Genomic DNA, 27,560 nt, shown 5'->3' on the forward strand with positions numbered 1-27,560 from the left:
TTCCCTTCTAAATTAATCCAGAGCAGAAAGGAAATCAAAGGTGAAAACAAAGATGAATTAAAGCAGGTTATTGTCTAATGGCAGTTTAATATTTATGAAATGTCACACACATACACACGCGCACACACACTCTTTAGGATCCAGTTACAAGCACTGCGTCATCCACTAGATCACATGGTAATTGTTGCTATTTCAAGGATCAAGTGGCATAAAGCTCCCCCCGACACACACCCATCCCACTCCCTTCTTTTGGTACCATAAAGCGTGGAAGAGTGATTTTTGATTTTTGTGTGATGGAGTGAGACCAGGCTCTCTGATCCAACGCTCAGCTAGAAACTAGGCTCTTGGTGGGGTGGTGCGCGCGCCTTTCTCACGGAGTGATTGGGAAAGGGGGACGGGGGAGGGGGTCTCAGGGGAGGAAGGGCAGCTCTAATTGGTTTCTCAATGAAAGATAATCACCTATTCCCCAGAGAGGCTAGGGATTAGCACTCTGCTTCTCTTCTCCATCGCTTTTAGACTTCTCATCCTCCCCTTGGTGCTTTTAGTCCATTCAACAGAAGTGGATCGAAGCTAGCGGCTCCTCGCGCCGCATTAGGGGCAGCACTCTGCTGCGCTCCAGGACTTAGCGCCCCATTCACTCAGCCGCGCTCGCCTCTCCCGGCTGTCGTCCCAGCAGCCGCCGCCGCCGCCGCCGCCGCCGCCCCAGAAAAGTTTCGTGGAGGGGCTCAGAGAAAAAATGAGCGAGCTGGAGGAAGACTTTGCCAAGATTCTCATGCTCAAGGAGGAGAGGATCAAAGAACTGGAGAAGCGGCTGTCAGAAAAGGAGGAGGAAATCCAGGAGCTGAAGAGGAAGCTTCACAAATGCCAGTCGGTGCTGCCTGTGCCCTCGACACACATCGGCCCACGGACTACCCGGGCGCAGGGCATCTCCGCTGAGCCGCAGACATACAGGTCCTTCCACGACCTCCGACAGGCATTCCGGAAGTTCACCAAATCTGAAAGGTAGGCGCTGGGGCTTGGCGCCGCAGGAAAGAGCTAAGGCCACTGCTCTTGGCGGAGGGCCGGGCGCCAGTCGGGACTTAAGGATCCAGGGCTGGGGGCTCGGGGCTGCTGCGGAGGGGGCTAGTGAGCGCGGGGCTCCCCCTGCTAGCTGCGGCTCACGGAGTGGGGGTGGCCCTGCGGCCGGGGAATGGGAAGTGTTTATTTTTATTTCTGCCCATCACGTGCTGCGCTTGTCTCTGCCGGGCTGGGAAAGGCGAGCTCCTCGGGGAGACGCGCCCCTGTGGCGTGGGGGTGGGGAGAAGAATCGGGGAAAGTTTTCTCGCGTCTTCTAACTTGGCCACTCCGCAGTCAGCTGCAGTCGCACCGGCTTTCTTTGTGCGCTTTGGTAGGGGCGCCCACGCTGGGACTCTACCCTGCCCATCCTGGACTCCGGAGAGATTCCCAGAGTCGACCCAGGCCACGGGGCATGCTCACAAGGGCCGCCAGAGCCTCCCGGGGAGTGGCTACAGGAGGCTGGGCAGGGTTGAGTTCAATTTAGGGACTGAACTTAGCGAGAGTTCAAGCTGTGTTAGGAGGGCACTGGGTGGGGTGAGACAGAGGCTTGTCTCCACTGCAGGGGTACAGCCTCCAGTATCGGAGTGGGAAAGGGAGATTTTATTCACAGGGTCACTTTCAAGGCAACAGTGATGTCAGCAAGAAATTGCAAAGAAACCCCACCTTCTGAAGGTTCATTTGTTCTTCTGTGTCCCTTCTAGAAGGGTCATTCTTTCGTTTGCCCTGGGCTTGGAGGATGCTAGGTGACCTTGCACCTGAGGCTGTTTGGGGGCTCAGCCCTGTCCCAAGGTGGGACCTCCCTGTTTGCCTTCCTTCTGAATCTCTTCCTGGAAAAGTTAGGATGAGGAGGGAAGGGCGGGCTGTTTCTCCGGGCGCATCCAGGCTTCTTCCATTCCTCCTCCCGGGCATTTTAAGAGCCAAGTCCTGTTCAAAATTGAGTGTCTCTCCTTCGGGGTGTGCAGAGGAGGCTGGACGGAGTTTGGTCACAAGTAGGAAGCTTTTGCACTCCATTCGCCGCCTTCACCGGAGAAGGCTGATCGATTGGCTGCAGCATTAAAGCGCCTCTGGACATTAGGGAGAGGAAGTGCAGACTCCAAAGCCCATTACTGGCTTTTAGTCTCTGGAAGTGCAGGGCCTAAAGTGCATTTCTCAGGATATTGAATATTCCATTAGGCGTGCCTTCATGCCCGCCTACCTCTTACCCCTTCCTTCTGCTTAGATCACTTGGTGTCTGAGTTTGGGGCCCTCAGGGGACTCCTTAACTACCAACCCTTAGCTCTCTCACTGTGAAACCCGCTTTTCTCAAGAGCATGTCGTCTTCTTTGTCCCCATACAAGACAACCCAGGGCTCTTCATATCTCCCACTCCTTAATGGTACTCCCTTCTTATCTGCTTGTGTATTCTCTTTTTGTGCATTGATTGGGGGCAGGGACGAGTGGGGTGGTGTTAAAAGCTTTAGAAGACTGGAAGCTGGAGTGGGTGAGAGTAGAAAAACAGGAACCAAGCAGGAAGGATTCACGTTAGGAAATGTGTGCCCTTTTGAACAAATGTCTCAAAGAACAACTTTCAGACTTCCTGAGTCACAAATCACTTGTGAAGTGACACTGTCCAAATGTACCTTTTGGCCCAGCCTGCCTTGAAAGTCCCAGTGGATGGATCAGTGGCATGCTCCTTCCTTCTGTCAGGCTAATATTTGGCCTTCCGTTGGTTGGGAAGCTGCTGCTGTCTTGCCTCAGCCTTGCTGTGCATTCTGTGGTGGCTGCCCTGCCCTGCACTCAGCAGCTGGAATCAATCTGCCCACCTCCTTAAGAAGCCACTTCATCAGCGGTCACCCTGCAGCTGCTGGCCTCCCAGGGCTGCTGGGTTCAGGCTTTATCACATTTTTGAAATTTCAGATTTGTGTGTCTGGGCTGTGCCCCCCAGAGGAACAACACTGCTTTGGAGTACGGCAGATTTCACTAGGGTATGGAGAGGACAAGAGTATCCAGACTGTCTCCTCTGTTTCAAACACCAGATCTCAAAGAGGCACTTTCTGGAAAATTTCTTAAGAAGAAATCTGAAAGAACAAGGAGTTTTTGTATGTACTGAGAAGAAATCATCCCTTTCCTATCCCTTTTCCCCAGACACCCACCCCAGCATTTTCTTGTTAGAGGTAGGAACATTCATCCCAAGAGTGGGTCATGTGCAACAGAAGTGGAGTGAATATTTGTCGGTAGCAAGTAGCTAGACAACTTTTCTACTCACTGTGTACCCTGATTTACACTGTGACCGAGGGCCGACTTTTTCCCACTAGTACTTAGTTTCATACTTTCAAATAGAAGCATGGAGTTTATTTTCAGCAAGGTGACTCATTAGCGTTTAAAAGAATTTTGACAGGTATAATATATGGGAATAGTAACCATTGGAATTAGGTACTCATCCAAGCACTTAAAGAGACAGTACTGTGTTATTACTGGTGAGACAGCTTATTTTGGTCAAGGAAAAAAATTACAAAAATATTTAAGAGAGAAAATTTGGTGGCAGATAAGATGCTTTCAAAATAAATGTATTTTTTATTTTCAGCTATTTGGATGTGGGAAGTAGATATTCTCTTACTTCATGTCTTTTGTAGAGGCTGTGCCATCTTGATGAGTATACTGGGGTTGAAGCAGAGTGCTTTATTGCTATGCTAGTGTTCAGTGTTGCTGTTGCATCTGAATGATAGCTATTTGTGCAGTAGGTTCATTCCGAACTTTATTAGGACACTCTGTTTTTATACTAACAAGAAGAGTAATGGAGTTCGAAAGTATAGGAATTTATTTGGCAGGAAGAATAAAAGAACTTTTTCCTGTAACCACTACTTTTGAAAGTTTTTGCAATCTAAAAATTTACATAACAGGTGGCAAAAATATCTTAAAGCACTTATTATAGTGGAAGGAAATGGGAGAATTCATTGACTATTGTAATCAAGTCAGTCCAATTAGTCAGATTTCCATGTGTCCACAGAGAGTGTAATGCACAATCTCCATTAAGAATGATCTAAGTATCTAAGGAATGCTTAGATGAAAATTATACTAGGGAAAAGGAAGATCTGAGCTCTCAGCATAAGTATCAAGTGTACAATATAATGATCATGTTTAAAAAGAACAAACACATCCAACTTATTGTGGTACTCATTTTCAGACCCCTTAAGAAATACCCAGTAGGGCTCAAGTGATTATCATTGAAAACTACATTCTGCTTTGGATGATGGTGGCAATATTTTAAATTTATATTTAAAATACTTTCTTTTCTGCCAAAGAACTCCAAATATTTTGCATAGATTACCGTGAACTCTTGATTCCCATCATGCATATATTCCATATCAAGAATTGTCTATTACTCAATTTTTTCCCTTAAATTTGTGGATAGATACATTTTTCCTTATTTTGACTGCTGATTTAATAGTGTGTGCTCAGGGGGATGCACAGAATTTTTAAATTAGCTCCAGCACAGGCTAGAATAATTATTAATTTGTTATAGGGATAATAATAGACTCTATTCCAAAGCCTTTGAGCTATTCTTGTCGTGAATCCCTTGATTCTTGATGATGTAAGTTGATCATTTGAAACTTGAACATTCTTGTACTGGAACATACTTGCTTTGGACTGTATGCCCCAGAAAACTCATTGCTTTTTGCATATTTGATCCAGTTCAGGACTAGTTTGACCTTTGAAATAAGTCAAGGTGTTGGCCTAATTTTGATTTAAGCAACTTCAATGAAGTAGTGTGTCCCAGCAGAATTCTAGACCCAGCATCAATTAGAAAATACATAGTGTTTTAAAACAGCAATGATAGCAATAATAAAGATAGCTAATCTTAGCTCATGCTAAGCTAATTAATTTATAGAAGCTCATCGTTTTCTTGTATTAATTCTAAACAGTCTCCCCACTTTTCAGGTGAGGAATCAGAGGTGTGAAGAAGTTCAGTTACTTACTTATGGTCTCAATGCTAGGAAATACCATAGACCAGTTTCAACCCCAAATCTCATAGTTCTTAGAGCCCAAGTTCTAAATTGCTACACTGAATAAACTTGGACTAAGGCTGGTTCTATGTTAGTAAACTGGTAATCCTTTCCTCTATGAAGAAATACACCTGCCCTAAATTAGAATAGGACTTAAAAGTCATAAAGCCAGCACTAAATTGACTTTATGGGCAATGACCAGTGAACTCATATTCAGCATACACCTTGAATGTACTGTGCCCAGTTTAATTTCCTCAGGTAGTCCTACTCTTGGAATTGTCACTTGCCTATCTTTAATCTTCCTCCTTCCTCACCGAGTTTCTTCAGCTCAGTGTCCCCTTAGGGACAGGCCTGATGAATGATACAATTACGATTATGAAGGATGTGAAAATAACTTTGGTTGCTTCCTTCGGATTTTCTTTACCTTTTGCAAGAATCCTCCTGCTAACCTTTTGTCTACCATTCCTTTCATCAAAATGTGTTGATCCCTAACCAATAATATATCAACATGTTAACCTATTTTCTTTTTCTGATTAACATCATGATATTCTAAAGGGAGCTTTAGGGAGTGGACATTCATTTGGCTGACTCTGATGATTAATATTTATAACAAGGATTTAAGGGGAGGCAGGCAGAGGAAGAGGGGGAGGGTTTTAGACAGAACAACTCATAAGTGTCTCTGTATATTACCACATGTGATTTGCAGAGGACAGGGATGGCACATAGCATTTTGCTCGTACCTTCAGTCCAAGGTGTATAGGAGTTGGCTAATTCCTGGTATAGTGATGAGGAAACTGAGCAAATCATTGTGGAAGTGCTTTTTAAATAATCTTAGAAATAAGACCAGAAAGAAAATTTAGGATTCTCGATTTTTGCATTAGCATCAGAGGAAGTGAATCAGTCTTTGGTTTATCATGTGTTTATACTTGTTGTTTAAGATACTTTGCTTGGGGTTTAGTTGTAATTCTGGAATCATATACATTTTCTTAATGTGCTTGCAATATGTCAGGAGTTTTTGTTCCATTTGTCAAGACTTTACTTTTTGGGGGTGGGGGTGGGTACCGGGGATTGAACTCATTTGCACTCAACCACTGAGCCACATCCCCAGCACTACTTTTTATTTTATTTAGAGACAGGGTCACTGAGTTACTTAGCACCTTGTTTTTGCTGAGACTGACTTTGAACTCACAATCTTCCTGCCTCAGCCTCAAACTGCTGGGATCACAGGCGTGCCCCACCTTGCCTGACAAGAGTTTACATTTAACCATACATTAATTAGAAATTTGACACTCATGCAACTATTTCTAATAGACCTGAAAAAACAAAAGATGTCTTATCTTTTTCCTCTTTCCTGACCAAAAGCCTGTTTCGTAGAGCCTTCTCATCATACTGTGTGAAAGATTCTTAGCATGTGTTAAAACCCTTTTTTCGGATAAGATTTTCAGGTGATTTCACAGCTGCTTAGGGTATGAACAATTATTTTCATTTGCCAATGAGAATTTGCGTATCAGAGTTCGGGGCCCTGTATTATCTAGGTTTCTTGTAGCTTTTGGAAGTCACTGTGAGCTCTGAGATAAACCAGGGATAGCATATCCTGTTTCACAAAAGTGAAAGCTCAGAAGTTTGGGAATTGTCAGAAAGGAGCACTGACCTTGAGTCTAGCTTTGTTAGTGTGCTTGTTGTTGAGTCCCCGAAGAGAAATGAAGAAATTAAAAAAAAATGTTAAAGGAAAATACAAATACATACACACATATATGCATATGTGCACATACATATGTATATACACATGCAGTAAATTGTCACTTCATCTTATAGAAGTGATTATTACAACTCTCAGAGTAGTTATTGTAAAACTCCTCTAGATTGGATTGGCACAGATCAGGTCTTGTAAAAAGGAGGGTTCCCATTTTGGATCTGTTGTTATAAAACAGATCATGGCATCTTCTAGTGCATCAGGTGCTGTGCATGTGTCACAGTGCCATCTCCCGGGACTACACATGTTTAAGCAGTACACATTACTTCTACTCAGTGCTGCTCTTCCTCATCCTTTTTTTAATTCTTGAATCGGCTTCTGTTGTGTGTCTCTTCTGAGCCCCTGTGTTTGTTTCTTCTAGCTTGGCGTCTGTAAGTCCTGCCAGATAAATTTCATTTGCAAAAATCATAGAACGGCAAACATGGAGCAGGTCACTTGCTCTCAATTGCTTCAAGCTTTTCATATCTTGTATATCCTCAGATATTTCAAGTGTTATTTATGTAATTTGAATTTCTAAAGTTTTTTTTTTTTTTTTTTTTTTTTGGTGGTGATACTGGGACTTGAACTACCACTGAACTGCACTCCCAGTTCTTTTTTTATTTTTTATTTTGAGACAAGCTCTCTCTAATTTGCCCAGACTGGCCTCAAACTTGCAATTCTTCTGCCTCAAGTTCCTGAGTCACTGGGATTACAGGCATGTATCATCACCCCCAGTTTGAACTTTCTGAAGTTTTACAAATATCTATTTATTAATTGGTCACATTGAAAATACACAATGCCTTAAAACATTTGTTTAATGAAAGATGAACATATCAAGAATGTGTCTATCTTTTAAATAGATTTATTTTGTCATATACTGATAGTAGAACTCATTTCCTTGTCCTATTGATTTTCCTTCTTAACTGATTCCTTTTTTAAAATGCTTATTCTTCTCTGTAATAATTACTAAATGCTATCGATGGAGTGCAGACTTTGGGGTACACTGTTGGTTTTATTGTGAACATTTTCATTTTGTTTCTTAAATGTGAATTTGTAGAAACCTCTACAAAATAATGTAGTTTTAAAATACAATCAATATAAAATTTATATTGACAACGTTTTAAAATATTGCCTGTAATTTTCCCTGTCTAATATGTTAGCAGCATGTTTAGCCTTTCCGTGGTGCATATTGACTTGATATATTCTTGGAAATTAGTCCTAAGTAGTTAATTTGTTATCCTGAGAGTTGATTTGTTATCTGGCACTTGGGTGTGCAAGGGATAGCATAAATGTGCTGTTTTCTTCAGTTTGTTTATAAAAGGCACATCCTGTAAGCCATCTATTGTAATTACCGTATTAGGATTTAGTTTGATTTTTTAACTTGTGATAGAGACTGTGCAACTATGGTTCTTAAATTATTCTCTTGGTTAGACTTGCTGCTAATTCAAACTGTCCTTCTATTCTAGTCCAATTTAGAGCATGCTTTGAAATGTGTTTTAAACCCTCAGACGTGTCTTTATTTGAGCACCCTGACCTCAAATGCTCCAAAAATACTGCTGAAAAACCCTATAGGGACCCTAAAAATATTTGTATGTTTGCCTCTTACAAATATTCCTTGGTCTGTTTATTCAATGATATGATACTGTTATTGTCTCACAAGCAAATCTGAAGCCTTTGGGCAAATGTTAATATTTTTCTTGATGCCTCTCTTTGCTCCCATAGTGTGGATAATGCTAATTTCATGTATCATGTGGTCACCAATGAACTTGGCTACATATGCTAGCAAATCCTCAAAATAGAATATTCTTTTATATCTTAGTTTATAAACTCATGGGTAGAAACCAGGACTGTTTACTGTAAAAATTCCAGCCAAATTAAACCCTCAGCTGACCATATTTCTCTCTTCCCCCATGCTACTTTTCATAGAAAAGGTAAGAGTGGCGTATATCTAGAATATATTCCAAACAAATAAAGGGTCCCTTGTGCTTTCCAGAGAGTAAAACCAGTACCTATTCAATTCAGTGTCACTTCAGAAAATAAGATCACACTGAAATTCTCAATTTGATATCCTTTGTGTTACTCTGGCAGATTTTAACCATGGAATCATAACACAGTGGTGTGTATTTAACTAGTTGTAAGGTTAAAATGAGTAGATAATGGTTTAAAGAATCAAAATTCATGAATTATTTGTTTCTTGTAAAGTAAGGCTAAGTGCGTGTCCAGGCATTTCCCTAGGGAGAGCCATCTACTTCCATTCCCATTGACTTTCTTGATTGAGAGGACTACAAATGTATGGCAGGAAATTGCAAATAATCCTCAGATCCACAGACGGTCTGGTCTTCACAAGAGTGTGTTGCACATGGAAACACCATCCATCTTGTGAGTCACTGCAGAAAAAATGTTTGAGAGCCTCTGATCTGAGCTGTGACTCTACACAATCAGTATCTTGACACTGTGATTTGTTAAGTTATGTATTTATAAATAAAGGGTGTTAGATTCACTAGAGTTTCCTTAGTCAACACATATTTCAGAGCAAGTTTTCCCCAAGAGTAATGTTCATATTATTAGTGGTACCAGGAAAGCTCCCAGGAGGCGTATAACTGAATTTATTTTATATTAATAGTTACATATTTTAAGGGATGTTACAAGAAATTGTGTAACTATCTTATTAAATCCATGCTGTATAACTATGTTGCCTAGAATAAGGCTAAGTTTTAAGGATTCACGAATTTTTAAGAATAAAAGCACAAAAGTATAGATTGTGCATAATGTAGACATAGGTACATCGAAAGGTTTGGGAAAGATTTCTTTGAAGTCATTTTCAAGGAGAAATGAAATACTGTTCTCACGTTTGTTTTATGCTTACCACTAATGGTTTTAAAGCATTCTGATTAGTCCATTTCTCTCTGTTCCCATCTTTGAATGATGTTTTACATGACTGTCTCTCAGGGTCTTCAGGGGAATTGAGGTGGGGACGTGGAGTTTGATAGAAATGGTGGCCTTTATAAAATGCACTCTTTCTTTGATGATAAGCCCGTCTGGTTAAGAGTTATAAGAAAAAAACATTTTATTCTCCCCAGATTTATGACCCCACCAATAGTTGGTTAGAACAATCCAGAAAAAATAAAGGGATGCTGGGGCACCATTCTGCTTCCAGCCTGGGGTTCTGGGACTATGTCTTCAGTGTCTTCTCCTCTTCTCAGACTCCTTCTTGGTTCCTGAGAGTAGGTTCATTCCACTATGTATGGTTTCATAGACGGAAAAAAGTGATTTTTTTCTCTCAAAAAAGGTTTGAAAGGAAAAAAAATCTTTGATAAAATACAAATTAGTTTTTCTTATTCTTATATTCTCTTTCCTTGTTGGAAACTAGATTAATCAAAAAATAAGGACTTTAAAAAATTATGTTGTTAAGGAAAGATATGGTGGACAAATTCAGAAAACATAAGAAGAAAAAAGGAAATTCATTACATGAGGACAACAAATTTATAAAATTCAATCTTTTTTCTGGAAAATAGTGCATATCATTTCCCTACCCAGTTACAAAAGAGAGATCTTAAAATTTGACAATAAATACCCTTAAAAGGCAGGAAAACAAAAACAAACAAATAAAAAATGAGGATTGGTGTGGGGAGAGATGGCAAATGAGAGAGAGGGAGAGAGTGTAAGGGGGAGAGAGAGATTTAAAAAATGACCACAAGATGGCAGCAGAAGTATAATATTTAACAATTGTATGTTTAACTAATAGTGTGACCTGTACTGAATTTTAAAATATATTCTCAAATACATAAATTTTCTTAACACCAGGATTCAAGAGTTTGGAATGTTACTATTGAATACATATAGTCTTTTATTTTTTCCAATCAGTAGTGATCGTGAGGAATGTATTTAAAAAGCCAAAGTGAAGTGTTCTTCTCCAGTGTTTGTATTGAAGAAAAGAAAAACAAATAGTACAGTTTGCATGTAGAGTTATTTGAACAGTGATAACAATTTGAGGGAAATTCCTCTTACTCCTATGAGGAAACCTCTGGACTCATATTTGCTGAAAAGAGAAAACAGAAATAATGGACAATTAATAGCTGTCAAAAATATGTGTGAAGAGAGAGAATAATAAGGAAATGATTCCCTCCTTGCTCCCCTCTCTCCATAAAAAGGAAAGAAAATTATTATAAGTAAAAATCAGATTAGTTAATAGATGATACTTCTAGTAGATTATTTGATCTTCTTGATAATTCTGGGGTTCTACAAATAATTAAATAACTCAATACAGCTCATTTCAGTCTAGAATCTTTATTATAAAAAACAATTAATTTGATTACATAGATGTATTTAAAAGAAAGAAGCAAAGTGTTTTATGAAACATCCTAAATATAAGCTGCCTTTCAACAATTTTAGGTAAAAAGAAACTAGTCTTGCCTGCCACAAAGGGATGAATTGTGGGTCATATCTAATGGACTGTTAGTTCTTGAATCAATATTCTCTTGGAAAGTGTCATTCAGCCTTCCTGTAAAAGGCTATTTCTTTCAGTCTGTGACCCCTCTCATGTAAAGTCCCCAGGGGCCTGAATATGAGGTAGTCTTCCTGATGATTGGTATCCTGTTTGATTTGATGCTGGGGAGAAAAGTACTTATTTTGGTCTGTCCCAGTAGGCAAGAGTCAGTGGCCAAAGGAAGTTGTACTAGGGGTAAAAAGAAGTCAGTTTAGAATTAAGGCTAATATTTGGCCTCTTTAACTAGCCTGTTTCCTCAAATACTGTGTTAGATCCTACTTAAATAAATAGGTGAGAAGGAAGTAGAGAAAACTTAGTACAATGCACATTTTGGTACCCTACTTGTAAAAAAATGCCTTTGTAAAACAGTGCTTTGAAATTCTGTGATATACATATTTGAAGATGTCAGTATATAAAATACTCTTCGTGATAATAATTATATTTTTCCTAGGGTAGGTTAACACAAACAAACAAACAAACAAAAAAACAGAAAACAGTTACCCAGTCTATGTATGACTTCCAGAAAGGATCAAGTGTAGATCAAATGTAGGGCATGCTTTCTGGTGTCTGCAAGGTCAAAAAAGCAAATCTAGTCTCTATTAGACATCGTGAAGCAAGCGATAAGTAGTAATACCTTTTGTTTTCTCTGATCTTTCTGGTTTGTTATCTAGGCAAGACAAATGCCTGAGGTATAGCAGCAGGGTTTGAAGCATCCTGTCTTGAAATTGTCTGGTTATCTAACGGTACCATCTGGCTCCAGGGCATCACAAGGGTTATCCACACAAGATGAGATAGGACAGTGACTCTCTGTGCTTCTCCATATTAGAGTAATCAGGAAAAAAAATGATCTAAAGTTTTTTTTGTGTAATCCTGTAACCCTTCGCTCATCATGTTAAAAGTTTGGACATGCCTCAAAAGGTATCTGAGAGCATAGACTACATCTCAAATTTACTCATTCTAATTTTAGACTTTATTTCCCTTGATTGTTTTAATTGCAAAAATAATGCATGCTAGTTGTCAAACAATAGAAATCTACAAAATTTAGTCTTCTTCTTCTCCCAGTCATTCCTATCTTTCCTTTAGTAGGGAGTCAGTGTTAAATTTTATATACATTTATGCAAACCTTACTATGTAGAGAAAGAACTTTCCTGCTCCTTTGGAGTTTTTATTCCCTCTCTCCAGGGTAATAATTGTTCTCTCTCTCTTTTTTTCCTTTTGGCACTGGGATTGAACCCAGGGTGGTTTACCACTAAGTCACATGCCCAGGAACAGGGTCTCACTAAGTTGCTGGCCTCAAACTTCTGATCCTCCTGCCTCAGCCTCCTGTCACTGGAATTATAGGTGTGTGCCACCATGTTCAACCATAGAATCATTCTTATCACTCCTCAGCAACCTACCATTTTTTATTTAATATTGTCTACAAATCTTTCTGGATCTATCCTTATGGGCCTTTTGATAGCTGTGCTCTATTTCATAGTATATACCTAATAGTACTTCTATATCTTATTAATTGATAGTTTATTTTGTGGGGATTTTTTTGCAAGCAATAACAATGCTGCAACTAATACTGTTGTATATATTTTCTCAAATGCCTTTTGTTTATATATGGGATGAATGCCAAAAAGTGAAAGTGATAATTCAAAAAAGTTAAGTTTCAGTATGATATTTTTTGATTTATGTGAGAATGTGTAGACTTTACATGTGAAATAAATTATCTATGACCCTTTCTATTAAAAGGAAAAGGTGTGCTGGTGGCATCAACACAATTAATTTAGTATATTAAAGACAGACTTGTTTAAAAATCGAACATATGACCGGAACAGAAACATGTGGGAGGTTATTTATTTTTTTTTACTTGAGTTACATTCATGAGAACAGTCTTTGGAAGCAATGTTTACATGGCCTTTTACTTCTTAGATCTGTAAAGTCCATATTGTGCATTTAGCGTGACGTTCATGTGTGTATGTTTATGAGTTGAATAAAATCTCCAAATTCCTACAATGTGATTTTTAAAGTAAGGATATGGTGGTTTGTATAGACAGTTCTTATAAAATAACTCATGTCTTTCTTTAGGAATCACAGTTATTTGTTTTTCTTTTCATTAAAATAAAATTTTGATCCTTGAAGGACTCTGAGGAACTTGCTCTCACTTGGGAAAATAACAAATTCCAAGTCTCTCAGCTACATTTTTTTTTCAAAGGCTAGTGGGAAGATTTGGACATATATGGTATTGGAATCACTCAGTGGAGCTTACTTTTTATAGGATGGTAACCCCTCTGAAAGCTTTATATTCTCTCTCTCTCCTTCTCTCTGTTTGCACTATAAAGATACTGGGCTAGATTTACTAAAAGGTATGTTTGCAAATATTTATTTGGATCAGAATTCAATCATATTAAAATTGATCATGAGATTGAAGTAACAAAATGAATTTTGGGGGGAAAATTAGAAGGGTAGCCTAGGAAACTTCAGCCCAGTTTTGTAGAGGATAACCCAATAATGAACAGTGATCAATAAACTAGTGGTCTTGGGAGTCAGACTTGATATTGAATTCTGGTTCCTTCTTCACAGTGACTGTGTGACTTTAGGTAAATGACTTCATCTCTCTGAGCTTAATTTCTGCATCTTGAAAATGGGGATAATGGTTTTGTGCACAGAGGATACTTTATACCTGTGTTTGTATAAACCCAAGACGATCAGCATTAAGTACTTCATAAAAGTGCTAGCAATTATGTGGCAGTGAAAGTTTAAAAAATCAACTTGTTTTGATTTTCTTACTTTCCTTTGTTTCTGAACTGAATTTTTCTTAAGGTATAATTTTAAATGACCTTTTAAAATGTGCAAAGATACAAAATAAAATTCAATTGGTGTTGAAAAAATGTTTTAGAGGTTTTTGAAAAATTTACATCCGATGTTAACCCATTCAAGAAACTCAGGCTTAGAAAAGGCTCTTGGAAGATGTCCCTGTTCACCCTCTTTGAGTAAAAAAGCAAAACAGTAATGACAAATTGAGCAAATATCTTGAGGTTCAGAAAGATTGTGGTTTACCAGTGACATGGAGCTTGTTAGTGACAAAATGGGATCAAATCCCAAGTCTCTCGTTAACCATTCCAGACCTCGTTAAATCTCTTAAATGTCCTAAGTGATGAGTGAAATGAGGACAATCCAACAGTTGCACATTGAAACAACAGGATAGGAGATGAGATGGCTAGGCATTATTACATTGAAACAAGTATAAAATGTACACATGGGATCTGACCTGGTGGAGCAAAGGTCACAAAGTGTCCTCAACCAGGTGAACACTCAACCAACTCCAGCAGACAGTGGGAGTTTCTTAGGAGATCCACTTTTTGAGGCTCTTTCCTGGGCTTAGATGAAACCCTGTGGTGTACCCAGGAGGGATAACAGCAAAGTAAGCACCCTGAGTGGACCAGCCTGTCCAGGTCTAGCTCAGGGAAGGACCCTGGGGGTGCTGGCAGGGCTGCTGGAAGTGGTAGCCTGCACAACTGGAACATCACCACAGCTGCACTACTTTCTGTCAGTCTGGGGGCCTTGTTTTCCAAAAGTTTTGCTCTTCCCTCCTCCCATTTTCTGTGTAGCCTGCGCCAACGATGAGGGCATAACTTTTCATTTCTAATGGTGTTGTCGGCCCAGAGATTTGGGTTAGGGGCTTTTTGTATATCACCTAAAAGTGCAGTAGACCTCAATTTCCAAACCTGGCTGGAGGGCGAAGTTACCCTCACTGAACTTTCCTGGTCTCTGTTTATCTCTCCGAATTGACATTAAACTTTATCTTTATCTCCTACTGTCTGTTTGAAGTTTAGAGAATGGCTTTAGTGAATTTTGAACTAAGTGGAAAAATATTCTTGATTTTACTTCTCCTAAGGCAGGTTGATCTGTCAGTCAATCAGCTAATGTGTAGGAAGGCAGGAGTATTTTGGAGATCCAAAGTCAGGTTTTACCTTGTTAGCCTATGTTATCATGCAAAAATACATCTGAAGCCAGAGTCTCTTCAGTTATTAAAAACCTCACAAAGTTTGTAGAGAGGATTGAATGAATTCACACATGTGATAGATTGAGCTCAGTCTCTCACAGTGTGGTCATTCCATTGTTGTTCGCTGATTCTGTTATCATTCATTAAATATGTAAGGTTCTTTTAATCTGTGCTAGAAATGAACCTATGTGTATTCTTCCCATATTTCTAACTGCATAGTTGGATCTAATTCTAATAATTCAAATAGCTTTGACCCTATTTTCTGAGCCATTTCCTGAATCACAGATGTTATGTTGACATAGGCCTTATTTAGGTATTTTTCTTTCTTTTTCATCCATAATAAAGTTTCAGTTTTCTTTCTACACATTTGGCAGCCACTCCCTCCCACCTCATCTTATTAGAAACTTACCATTCTAGAACAACAAAAAAAAAAAAGAAAGAAAGAAACTTATCTATCTTGAGAGATCAACTGTGTTAGGGCCCTCTCTGCTGCTATGGACTTTTTGAGCTGCATAAACAGAGTGCTTCTCAAACTAACTGGCATATGAAACACCTGGGGAATGTTGTTAAATGCAGTTCTGATTCAGCAGGGGAAGGGCCTCAGATTCTGCACCCATCATGATCTCTCAGGTGATGAGAGATCACCTGGTCGTTTGAAGAAAGGGATTAACCACTGATTTTCTCTGATTTCTTCTTCTTTTCCTTTTCTCTTTTTCTTTTTGCCCTCCAACTTAAGTTTTCTATACAAATAAAGTGCAATCATACAGAGTAATGTGAACTGATGTGTTTATGCTACATTAGCATGGGTCCCATATAGGATGAACTGAAAAGCCTAGAGGAAGCATCCTGGTTATTTTCCTTTTTAAGGAATGAGCGTGTAACAACATAAAGTCTAAGTGCAAGGGCTCTGTAATCAAGTTCCTGGTTTTGGGATTCTTCAATCTTATTCTTGTTGCGTAAGATGTATGAGCTTTCTTTTTCCCTCTGTACACTGGAATTTGAAGGCCCAGTGTAACACTGGCACTGTGAAAAGACTTCTGAAAAGCAAGCAGCAAATGATAGCCTTTGTTATTGTAGTCTTCATGCTAGTGTTCTGGGCACAGAGTCAAACTTGTTCCCGAGTTAAAAATGTGATTCAGCAAGAATTTGCAGATAAATGGAAGGAATTGGAGAATATCATGCTAAGTGAAATAAGCCAATCCCCCAAAACCAAAAACCAAATGTTTTCTCTGATATATGTATGTTGATTCATAATGGGACGGGGTTGGGAGTGATGAATGGAGGAACTTTAGATTCCCTACAGGGAAATGAGAGGGAGGAGGGTATGAAAAATGGTGGAATGAAACAGGCATCATTACCCTATGTACGGGTATGATTACACGAATGGTATGATTCTACATTGTGCACAACCATAGCAATGAAATGATGTACTCCGTTTGTGTACAATGAATCAAAATGCAGTCTGTAAAAAATAAAAAAATTGAAAAAAAGAATTTTAGTTGAAATAAAATGGGAAATTAAGAAATACTAAGTTAGCATTAAGAACTTGACAGTGCATCATTTGCATGAATTTATTTGCTCTTCTTGATCCCATGGCACTCTTATGGTGCCTCCATAAATTATTAATATTCCATGTGTTTCCTACATATGAGAAGACAGGTCCAGACACACTGTTCCTTGTGCACCCTTGAAGTGATTATCCCAAGACTCTGGAACGGGATTGTCAGGTTCTTGGACTCCAACACTGTACTATACAATAATCCATAGCAGGTGAAAAGAGAGAAACTGGACATTTTGAAGACCCTCTGATCATTTCTCAAACTGTAGTACACATAAAAATCTCTTGAGGGCTGTTTGTTACAATGAAGATTCCCAGAGCCCATCCCCAAAGATTTCTGATTTGATGGACTTAATGGACTTGGGATCAGAAAATTTGAGAGAACTTCTTGAAAGAGACCTTTATAGGTATAGCCTCAAAGGAGTATTGTATTAGTTTCCTAGGGCTTTTGTAGCTGATTACCACAAACTGGGTGACTTGAAACAAGACACATTTGCTTTTTCACAGTTTTGGAGACTAGAAGTTCCAAGTCAAGGTATCAGCAGGGCCATGCTTTCTTTGAAGACTCTCAGGAGAATCTTCCTTGCTTCTTACTAGCTTCTTCTGGTGGTAGCTGACAATCTTCAACATTACATGACACATATGCTCAGATCACTCCTATCTCTGCCTTCATTTTCACATGGTTGTTTCCTTCTACTAGTGGTTGTGTCTGCATTTACCTCTTCTTGTAAGAACACCAGTCATTGCATTTAGGCCCATCTTTATCTAATATGACCTCATCTTGATTACATCAGTAAAAACCCTATTTCCAGATAAGGTCACACTCTCAAGTTCTTGCTAGACATGAAGTTTGGGAGCCTAGAATTTAACCCATTACAACCTCGTAGTATGTATTTATCTTCTTTGAAGCCCCAAATGTAGAGTCGTGATTTCTAAAGTCCACTGAACCTCACGGGAAAGAGGTTTGGGATGAAAGAGGAGAGTGAAGGATATATCTTGTCCTGGTATCAATGGTGCAAGATTTTGTGGAGATTTTTCTTACTTGGCATTTTCATCTGCACTCCCTTCCTTACCTTTTCTTGGTTTTCAAAGGATATTGTGTTGATTGATAGTCCTTCAGCCCAGATGAGAGTGTTAGTCTCTGGTGGTTCCATGAAATGTCACAGATCACTCATGGTTTATGATTCTTTTCTTTTCATGGCATGAGTCTTACAAAGATTTATGGGGAAACAAAATTTGGCTTAAAATGAGAGACAACCAATGATTTTCATTTCTATAGACTGTAGTTTTCTTACCTGTAATTTTAGGGGAAAAGAAACTTTTATGTTGTAATTTCAACACTTGGCTTCACTATGATTTTGGTAAAATTGTTTCCTTAGGGTTATAAGAAACAAGTGGAATAAATTTCCAATAGACATATCAGGATAGACAGATTTTCACTGGGTGAGGTGGCACATACCTATAATTCCAGTGACTTGTGAGGCTGAGGCAGGAGGATCATGAGTTCAAAGCCAGCCTCAGCAACTTAGTGGGGCAATTAGCAACTCAGTGAGACCCAGTCTCTAAATAAAACTATATATAAAAGGGCTGGGGATGTGGCTCAGTAGTTAAGCACCCCTGGGTTCAATTCCCAGTACCCCCCAAAAAAGGCATATTCACCTAAGCAATGTAAAAGTACAATCTAATAGAGAAAAGATTTAAAGGATTCAATCAATTAAAATTATACATTTTAAAACAGCAGGGTTATGTTAGGTATAAACTGTTTTTAAGTTTGATGCTATTTTTTGTGAATAGAAGTAGAATTCCAGTAATTCTCCCATAATTCTCCAATCTCCATCTCAAGTTAATGCGCACATACATACATCGTTAACCTAAGTAGAGGGTTTGGTGAATGTAACAATTTTTATTATACTAAATGAGAATTTAAGGTTTGTCTTCATCATTTAATAAAAGCTTAAGAGACAACATGAACTAGTCACATAGTCATTGGTGATTTAGTTCTGTATAAAATAAATTATGTAATTAACTGTGTCCAGTTATATTTGAAAATATAATTAAAAATTTATAACATAGGTATATTTCTTTTGGGGTCTATTTAATTTTTCAAGATGCTTTTAAAAATCCAGATTTCTGAGAATGGTTTTGGTCTTCATGATGACATAAAATATTTAACAATGTATTGTTCAATATAGACTCACTGAGGCTTTTTGGAAATAAGAATCTGTCAGGCACTTATGACACCCAGGCAGAAGCAATTTTGCTCTCCATTTTCGGTAAGATTGTGTCTTCATTTGCTTTGTTTGCTTTCTGTCCACCTGCCATTAAATATTTTGGAAAAAACTTGTCTTCAAAAAGTTTTGAAGTTTGTGTCCACATTGTTACAGAAGATCTTTGGAGTAATTCAAATGGTCATTTCATTTTATAAAAACTTTACTGGAAATGTTTATCTGTGTTCAGTACTGGGAGGAAGGACCAACAAAGGGTGAGACCACTGGCAAGTGTGGCTCCTATTTTGTGGGAATTTTCCAAGGCAACCTTTAATAGAGTTTTTTTTCCTGTAAATAATTGATACTTCTTTATTTTATTTTTTGTGTTATGGGGGATTGAACCCAGAGTTTCATGCATGCTAGGTAAGAGTTCTATCACTGAGCTATAAGTAGCACTATCTTTTGTACTTGGTTATATTATGGTAATTTTAAAGATAGAGGTGGAATTCCATGGAGCAATTGCTGAAAAGTGAATTTAACTCCTAAACATGTCTTTGACTCTATATTAAGTATCATTTCCAATTATTTGGATGAAGACATCTGTTAGGAGTGGCTGGCTCAGTTGTGGCTGCCAATATCTCCCAGAAAAAACGCTCTGCAGACAGGAGATCTCACGCAAGAGACTTTATTTATGCGAACGATTCACATCCGCTTGGGGCGCAACGAAGGGGAAAAAGAGAGAAAGATGGTATGGCTTCTCCCAGATATTGGAATCTTGCGGGCTGGAAGGAACCAATCGCGGAGAAGAATTCTTGCAGGCTGACTGATGAACCAATAGCATGTTAGGACGTGGGAGGCAGGAAGATGGCCACAGCTTAAGCCGGAAATTCCTGTAAAGTAAGAGGCTGGCGGAGTGCAGATTGTCAAGTGTGGGGAGGCCGCAAATTCCTCTAACGGGAGAGGCAGGCGGCTTTATACCTTACAACACCAATGGCATCTCAGTCATATTTTCAGAAATCAAGATGCTGAGAGGGTTAGTTATTGAGTTAAAAAACAGCAAAAGATTCCAAAAGGCTATAATGAGCAAGAGCAGAAGTTTACAACCCCAGTATATCCAGTACTTTCCTTTGCATACGAATTATTTCCTAATACTCCATGATTATCCCAAAATTAAATTCACAGATAGTATAACCCATCTGCACACAATTTTGTGAATGTATATATGGGTATGTGGTATCCTAACTATAATGTAAAGAAAATGAAGGGGAAATAATGTGTAATAAAATAATGTCTGTTAATAGGTGAATGTTTTAACTGTACTAGTTAGAGATAACCACAGGAAAAGAACTTCACAGTAAGTCAAAGAGGTCAAGTATTTTCCTGCAGAATCAGTTTATGCAACAACTGAAAACATAGACTGGTAGTGATGTGCCATATTGTGCCAGGGCCACTGGCAATGTTCCCATCAAGAGAGTCAGTTTTACAAAATGGCGATCATCTCCCTGTGGAGTTTCTAACAAACTGTAGTACCCATGTAATTTACATGGCAGTTGTATTCCCAGCAAATTTAAAACCATGCCAGAAAATACTTTGTTTACATATAAAATAGACTCAAATTCTAGGCTTAGATTATGTACAAATTTTTTTCTTGCCTGAATGTCTTATGGGGGATTTGAAATTTGTATAGGTTGATTCTTTAGTATGTGGAATTCTATGGATTTCAGGACCTGTTAAAAACCAAAAACCAAACAAAAAAAACCAAACAACAATCACACTCATAACTTTTTGAAGTTCCTACAAGGCAGCACTGAGAATTCTTGGGTAAATCATTGCTCACCTTGTAACTATGGACATTTTGGGTCAGAGTTTTGTCTTGTGTGTGTGCACATGGGGAGAGGGTTGCTGGCCTGTGCATTGTAGGGTGTTTAGCAGCATCTTGGACTCTACCATTAGATGTCAGAGGGGATAAATAAAATGTCTCCAGACACTGCCAATCATCCCAGGATAGGGGGGATTCACCTGCAAATGAAACCACTGAACTGAAGAAAAAAATTGTAATGGGAAACTAATAGAAAAACTTTCCCCATGAACCTTGAAACAAATTCTATAATTAGAGTAACCTCATAGAAGCATTTTTTTAAAACAATCTAGAATCTATCTATAAGTATTTTGTGAATCAACCAGGAGATGTGGCTACTGAAAATTATTTATTGATTCATTTATACACGTGAACATATTTAAATATCTACAGCTATTTTGTTTTCTAAAGTTCTATTTTATTCTTCAAAGAATTCATGGCCACTTAAAAAAAAGTATAGAATCTCTAGGGAAGATATGTTATTTTTCTCTGTTTGGTCATGGTTACATTGGCATTGGACAGTTATTTGTGTATTTGAGCAAATGTGCTTCATGGCTTCTTCATGGTTTCTGGAGGGAGAATAAAGAAAAATCATTACAAGTGACAGTGTTTCCTGCTCAGATTAAGGAGCATTCTAGACTGAGCTACTCTGGGAGGAACAATAAGTGATGATAATTTCAAGAGAGACTTGTTAATAATCAGTCTTGAGAAAGTAGAAGCTTAGCATATTGAGGTTGGAAATTATTCTGAGGGTTATATGCATGTTGATTCATTCATTACTTCTACCTCTCCTACAACTTCCATGTTAACTAATCATTAGTTACATCTCTAATTGAACTCTTCCCTGCCAGAAATGCACCATCTCCCTCTGGAGTATGTCTGTTCTAACCATCTATGCATGTACAGTCAGCCAGTGCCTGGGAAGGCATCACCAACATTCAGAATTAAAGCACACATTTCAAGACATCCCTAAGAGTTCCTTCCTTCCTTCCTTCAGCAAGTAGTTATTTATTGAGTGCTTGCTTTGTGCTAGTCATTATTCTAGGTGCTGGTGGCACAGTGGTCCCTGTCATAGAGAGCTTCCGCTTTAGTAAGAAAGACAGACAACAAATGAGGGAACAAATAAAAAAGTATAGTTTCAAACATAGGCAGGTAATAAAGATGTAATGGTAGGAAATAAAAGAAAGAGGGAAATAGTTGCAATAGTTGGAGAGAAACACTTCTGAGGTAGCTTTTATTTTATTTTTATTTTTTGCAGTTCTGGGAATCAACCCCAGGATCTTGTACATGCCAGGCAAAGGCTCTATCACTGAGCTGTACCTTCAGTTCCTTGGGTGACCTTTAAATGGAAACCTAAAGATGAGAAACAAGTTGTTCTAACAACGGGGATAGCATTTTAGACAGGAGGAGAAACACATGCAAAAGACCTTTGTAGGAAGGACGCTGGCATGTTTGAGGCCCAGAAAGACAGCGTGTTGCTGGAATACTGCAGTGGGAAGCAGGGAGTGTGGCATGCAGTGAGTTTCCAGAAATACAGAGGGTCCAGCTCGTAGGGAGATAATAAAGCTTAGAGGCTAGGAATGTGGGCCAGGGAGGCAAAGGGCCAGGTTTTAACTTGTTCTCATCAGCAAAATGAGTTACTGAAAGTATAAGTAATTGTGAAAATTAGAGGAGTTATATATGGAAGAGCCTAGAACAGTGCTTGTAATTCTGGATGTTAGATGCTCTTGCTGCCCTTATCAGGATAGCTACCTTTGCGGGCTTTGGGGACTTTCTTAAGGAATGTGGATTTTATTCTCTGAAAAAGGTGAAGCAATTGAAGGGCCTTTCAGTTTGCACCTTTTTATAAACTTTTAAACAAGAACCAAGAATATGAACTCAATAATAAAACAAGTGTATCTTGAGGTGTTGAACCTGAATCTGTGTAACAAAACAGATTTAATTATATAGAGAAACCTTTTCTTTTGTTTGAATTCTTCCTTTAGATGATTTGAGTCACTTGGCAATAATGAGGAAGGTTACTCCATGACAGTAGTATTTATTATAAATCATCTTGGTTGATGACTCTACCCTATTTCTTAGGTTAAACAAAATAGCCTCAATAACACAGAGGAAGGGATATTTGGATAATGATAAAATCCAAATTTTGGAACACAAGTGTCTGGGTCCTTTAGAAATAAGAAGGGAATTTTAAATGATTTAAAGAGTCATGGAAGAATGAATATCTTTGATTTCTTTTGGTTATGAACACAGCTAATGTATATTAATTGGATTTCTCCAGTGCTACATCTCGTAGGGATATTCTTTCCCTTTTCGTTTTGGTTCTGCTTTGAAATCCTCGGTATTGCTTTCTGATAGAAGTGCACCAGGGCTGTAGGTTTATTGATCCCTGTTGATGGAACAAAGTGTTTTTGCCTCATGGGAGCCACTGCTGGGTGAAGCTTTCTCCTTTTTCAGTTTGGAGGTACCTCAAAGCACACTGTCAGTTTCTCATCCTGTCAGCTGGCGTAATATGGTGTTATCTTTATTCTTATGAACCGGAGTTGCCTTAGATGACATGGCAGTGAGGATAATCATCCTTTAAAAGAGTCATGATAGTATCAAATCCCAGTTGTATATAATAGGACTTTTTTAGAAAAAAAAAATTATCTTGAGAACATTTTTTCTTCCCAGGTTTCTAGTCTCAGTGTTGCTGCCTGTCAGTGATGAAGCTGAGTGTGCAGGTGACACTGTCACTTTGGTCTTCCTGCCCCTGTTATTGAAGGCAGTGGAGGCTAAAGAGATGAAGCACTGGGAGAGCTGGTTGTGACCTCACACTTACTTGTTTGATCTTGCAACTCTGACTCTTTGTCTGACTTAAATGAGACTCTGTGCTAAAAATAAAAACTGGGTTGAAATATGTGGTTCCCATGCTTCCTGTTTTTCAAGCAATGTAGAGTAAAACTGACGTTTTTTGCTTCTTAGAGCAGAAGTGTCTTTGATTACTATATAAAAGGAACTTGCTGTCATTTCCCACCATGTATGTTAGATACACTGTGTAACTACTACTAAGTAATCTATATAAGTCAAACTCATATGAAGATAGAAGAGAGCCTTCTGGCTAAATGAGATTTATTTTAAAATGAGAAGAAAACGCTTTCAGTGTAGCCCTTGTTGGAAAAGTTTTTAAGTTCAATAATGTTTTTCCTTAATTGTGAAAAAAATGTCCAGATTGCAGTTCAATTGTTCTCCCAGGCTCTTGCAAGAACTCCAAGTTTTAATTTCCAAGCATTATTGTTTACTGTGTCCTTAACAAATATTCATTCAGCACCTACTATGTAGAAGATATTTTCTGTTTTCTGAGATGGTGCTATATCAAACATTTTATTTTCTTGTTAAATTACCCATTCCAATTATAGGTTTGGAAAAGAGGATCCTCATTAACCCTGAAGGCAAGCAGGCATGCATTCCTGAACTCCATACGTAGTTCTATTTGGGCTCCTTGTAGTTAAATATTTAAATGACTATCTGCATTCTTCCAGGCACTGTGTTAGATCTTGGAGAAGCAAAATTCAGTCAGATAAAGTCGTTGAAGAGTTCACAGAACTGGGCGGAGGAAGCTCTTCAAAGAGTCCTTTTTAGGGGCCATGTCAAGTGCTATGACTGAAGCATGCAGGGACTAGGAGATCAGAGAGCATTTGCCCTAGCAGGGAGGGGAAGTCAGGAGAGCAACTCGGAGAAGATGATCATCTGTATGATACATGTGTGTGTTTTCAGGACATCAGGCTTCCTGAAACTGATTAATTTAAATTCACTGGTCATTTAATAGACACATTTAACTGAATGTGTTGCATCTGACAAGGGGACAGCAATATTGGCTTAGAGATGAATGAGCCTTGGTCCCTCTTTCATTCTTCAGTCAAAAATTAAAGCTGTATAAATGTGAGATAATGTATACGTTAAATGTATAAATAAATGTGAGATAATATGTGTAAACATACTTCATCAATGTATGAAATATTGTACTGTATAAAGTGTTCTGCCAACTCTGTTTTACCTGTAAGTTTTAAAACTTATTTTTTCTGGTCCTATTCTCTGCCACTGGCTTTCTGTCTTGCTTTTTGTGTATGTTACTATAATGAAATTTTTGTTATTATGATGGAATAAAATTACTGTTTTTGCTGACAGAAATGCCGTGCCCATTTCAGGCTAGAATGGCGAATGTGAAAGCATATTTCAGGTTTCATCTTTTCTGTAATAAATTTAAAATGCTACGTTATTTCTCCCCTTTTTCTGAATATCATTTATTTCTTAAAGCAGTGCAAAGGCCAATAGACAACTCTTTGGGGCAGTGTTTATAAATTACTGCCATATAGGACGTTATAGTTTTCTGTGGTTTTATTTCGTTAATTCTAACCTTAGCTCAGTGAAGAATGTATTATAATCCCCATTTTAAAGCTGAGAAAGCTGAAGCTGAGTCTGATCAAAGGACTTACTCATGATCTTACATGGAATTCTCTTCATTTAACTTCCCCAGGGCCCAATCAGTCCTGTTATTCTTTTTGTGATTTAGGATCCTCTGCAATGCATCTACTATAAGGTCTTCCTTGATCCCTCCACAGCAGGCGCAAGGGATCCAGATGGGAGTCCCTTCAGAGTGTTCCTGTTGTATGTTACATTTAACCCTTTTTTCCAAAGTGGCCCTTGGATTTAATATGGTATTTTGCAATATCTGTTTTGTAAAATTTCTTTACAGTTTTACCGCTCACCAGTCTATCTCCTTGACTCTCCTGGCAAAGAACTTGAGAAGTATCAGGTCTCAGTTCTCCCTGAATCCCTTAGTTATGTACCTGCCATGGAAGAGGTTTTTAATAGCCATTTATTGAATGAGAAAACGAAATAATTCAAACCTTGTTATAATTAAAATGAGATAATGTGTATAAAAGTATTATATCAACATATGAGATATTCCTAGTCAGATCACTGGAAACAAAATGTAATATTAAGATACAATTTCACAGTTTCAGATTGTACTTTCTAGTTCAGTGGGTACATTATTGGTACAACCCTGTTATAGAACTGTCCTCTGATTCTTCCTAGGGGCTCTATTAATTTGTGATTTCCTAGTCTTTTTATTGGGAGAGGTATCATTTTAAATAGACTTGATGAAACCCCAGTTGCTTATCTTAGCATTTATTATATTTTATTTAGTTTTTTGGTATATGCTAGGCAAGCACTCTGCTGCTGAACTCTATCTCCAGCCAATATTGATTTTATTTTTAATGTATAACTATAACACTTATTACCTGCCAGGCATTGTTTGGAGTATTTTACATATATTAAGTAATTTAGTCTCCAAAACAGTCCTAGGAGATAATTGCTATTATTATCTATATTTTACAAGTAAAGAACCTGTCTTTATTTCCACTTCACTGTTGAAAGATATTTTTGTTGTTGTTGAGAGATAATTTTGCTGGATGTAAAATTCTGTTTTTTTTTTTTCTTGCAGTTTCTTAAAGGTGTTATTTCTGACTTACATTGTGTTTTGACACAGTTGGCGATAATTTTTATATTTCTCCTCTGTGTGTGATTGTGTCTTGGTTTTTACTGTTTGCTTTTAAGATGTGCTGCTAGCTAGATTTTCAGCCATTTGATTGTGATGGCCTTGGAGAGTTTAAGAGATTTTGTGGAGTCAGGATTCAAGTCAGGTAATATTTTTTAGAGGCTATGCTCTTACCCAGTTGAATACACTGCCTCTTGTAGGGCAGATAAAATCTGCTGTTTGATAAGGATCCTGTAGCAGAAACAGGTGAACTTGGGTCTCCTGATTGCCTGATCAGTGTGCACATTCTCATTATGTGCTATGGATAGTATCATACCTGATCTTTTCTGAACCTTTTTAGAATATATTTTTCTTTTTTCTTTTTGTGATGCTGGGATTGAAACCAGGGCCTGTGTATGCTGGGAACGCATCCTACCACTGAGGTATATCCTCTGACCTTGAATATATATTATATTTCAGACATTTCAGGGCAATTAATTCCAATCTGGTGTTGCCTTCATATGTAGATATTAGGGATCTATAAGGAGTCCTATTTTAGCATTTAAATAATAAATATATTGACTTGTAACACAAAGATAGAGGTTTACTAAAAACATGGGATCAGTATTATACCAGTACAGATTGCTATTCTAGTTTTCTCCTGCACATCAGACACTCTGGTAATTATGTACTCATCTGATTATTGAAACAGAGAAACAAGAAAATTATTACTTAGGAAATATATTTTATAAGACAAAATGCTTTTAAATAATGAGATTCATAACTAAATATTACAAAAGTGATCCTTGGTGGCAAAAAGATTGGAAATTAGTGATGTGGAGTAGTTCCTTTCTTGTCATTATAAACTTTAAAATTGAAAGATTATGTAATTCTATGGGTTATTTCATTATTGCATGCACCAATGAGTCTAGAGTTAAGTGGAGAGAATAGTTCTTACTCAATGTTTCTTTTATCTCCTAAGGCTGTGATTATCAAATTAAAAAAAAAAATCCACTGACTTACTGCTTATTTCCCCAAACAGTCCTCCTTCCTAGTGGAAGAACACAATGAATTGGAAAAAGATGAAAAAGAATATTGCTGTATGCACTTGTCCCCATGATTTTATGTAATAAAAATGGACTAATAGTAATCAAAACATATGACCCTGG

The 27,560-nt window shown here is 38.1% G+C and overlaps 1 protein-coding gene across 1 annotated transcript in view; it reads left to right on the top strand.

The window, feature by feature from the left end:
* The first annotated feature begins 375 nt into the window (after positions 1–375).
* Prkg1 (protein kinase cGMP-dependent 1) overlaps positions 376–27,560 on the top strand; it is a 1,194,090-nt gene continuing 1,166,905 nt past the window's right edge. The window contains exon 1 of the mRNA XM_047552478.1: positions 376–1,002. Within this exon, the coding sequence (XP_047408434.1) occupies positions 737–1,002 (266 nt within the window). The 5' untranslated portion in view covers positions 376–736. The remainder of the gene's footprint in view (positions 1,003–27,560) is intronic.

The sequence above is a fragment of the Sciurus carolinensis genome, chromosome 5 (genome assembly GCF_902686445.1).
Source record: "Sciurus carolinensis chromosome 5, mSciCar1.2, whole genome shotgun sequence".
NCBI classification, from domain to species: domain Eukaryota; kingdom Metazoa; phylum Chordata; class Mammalia; order Rodentia; family Sciuridae; genus Sciurus; species Sciurus carolinensis.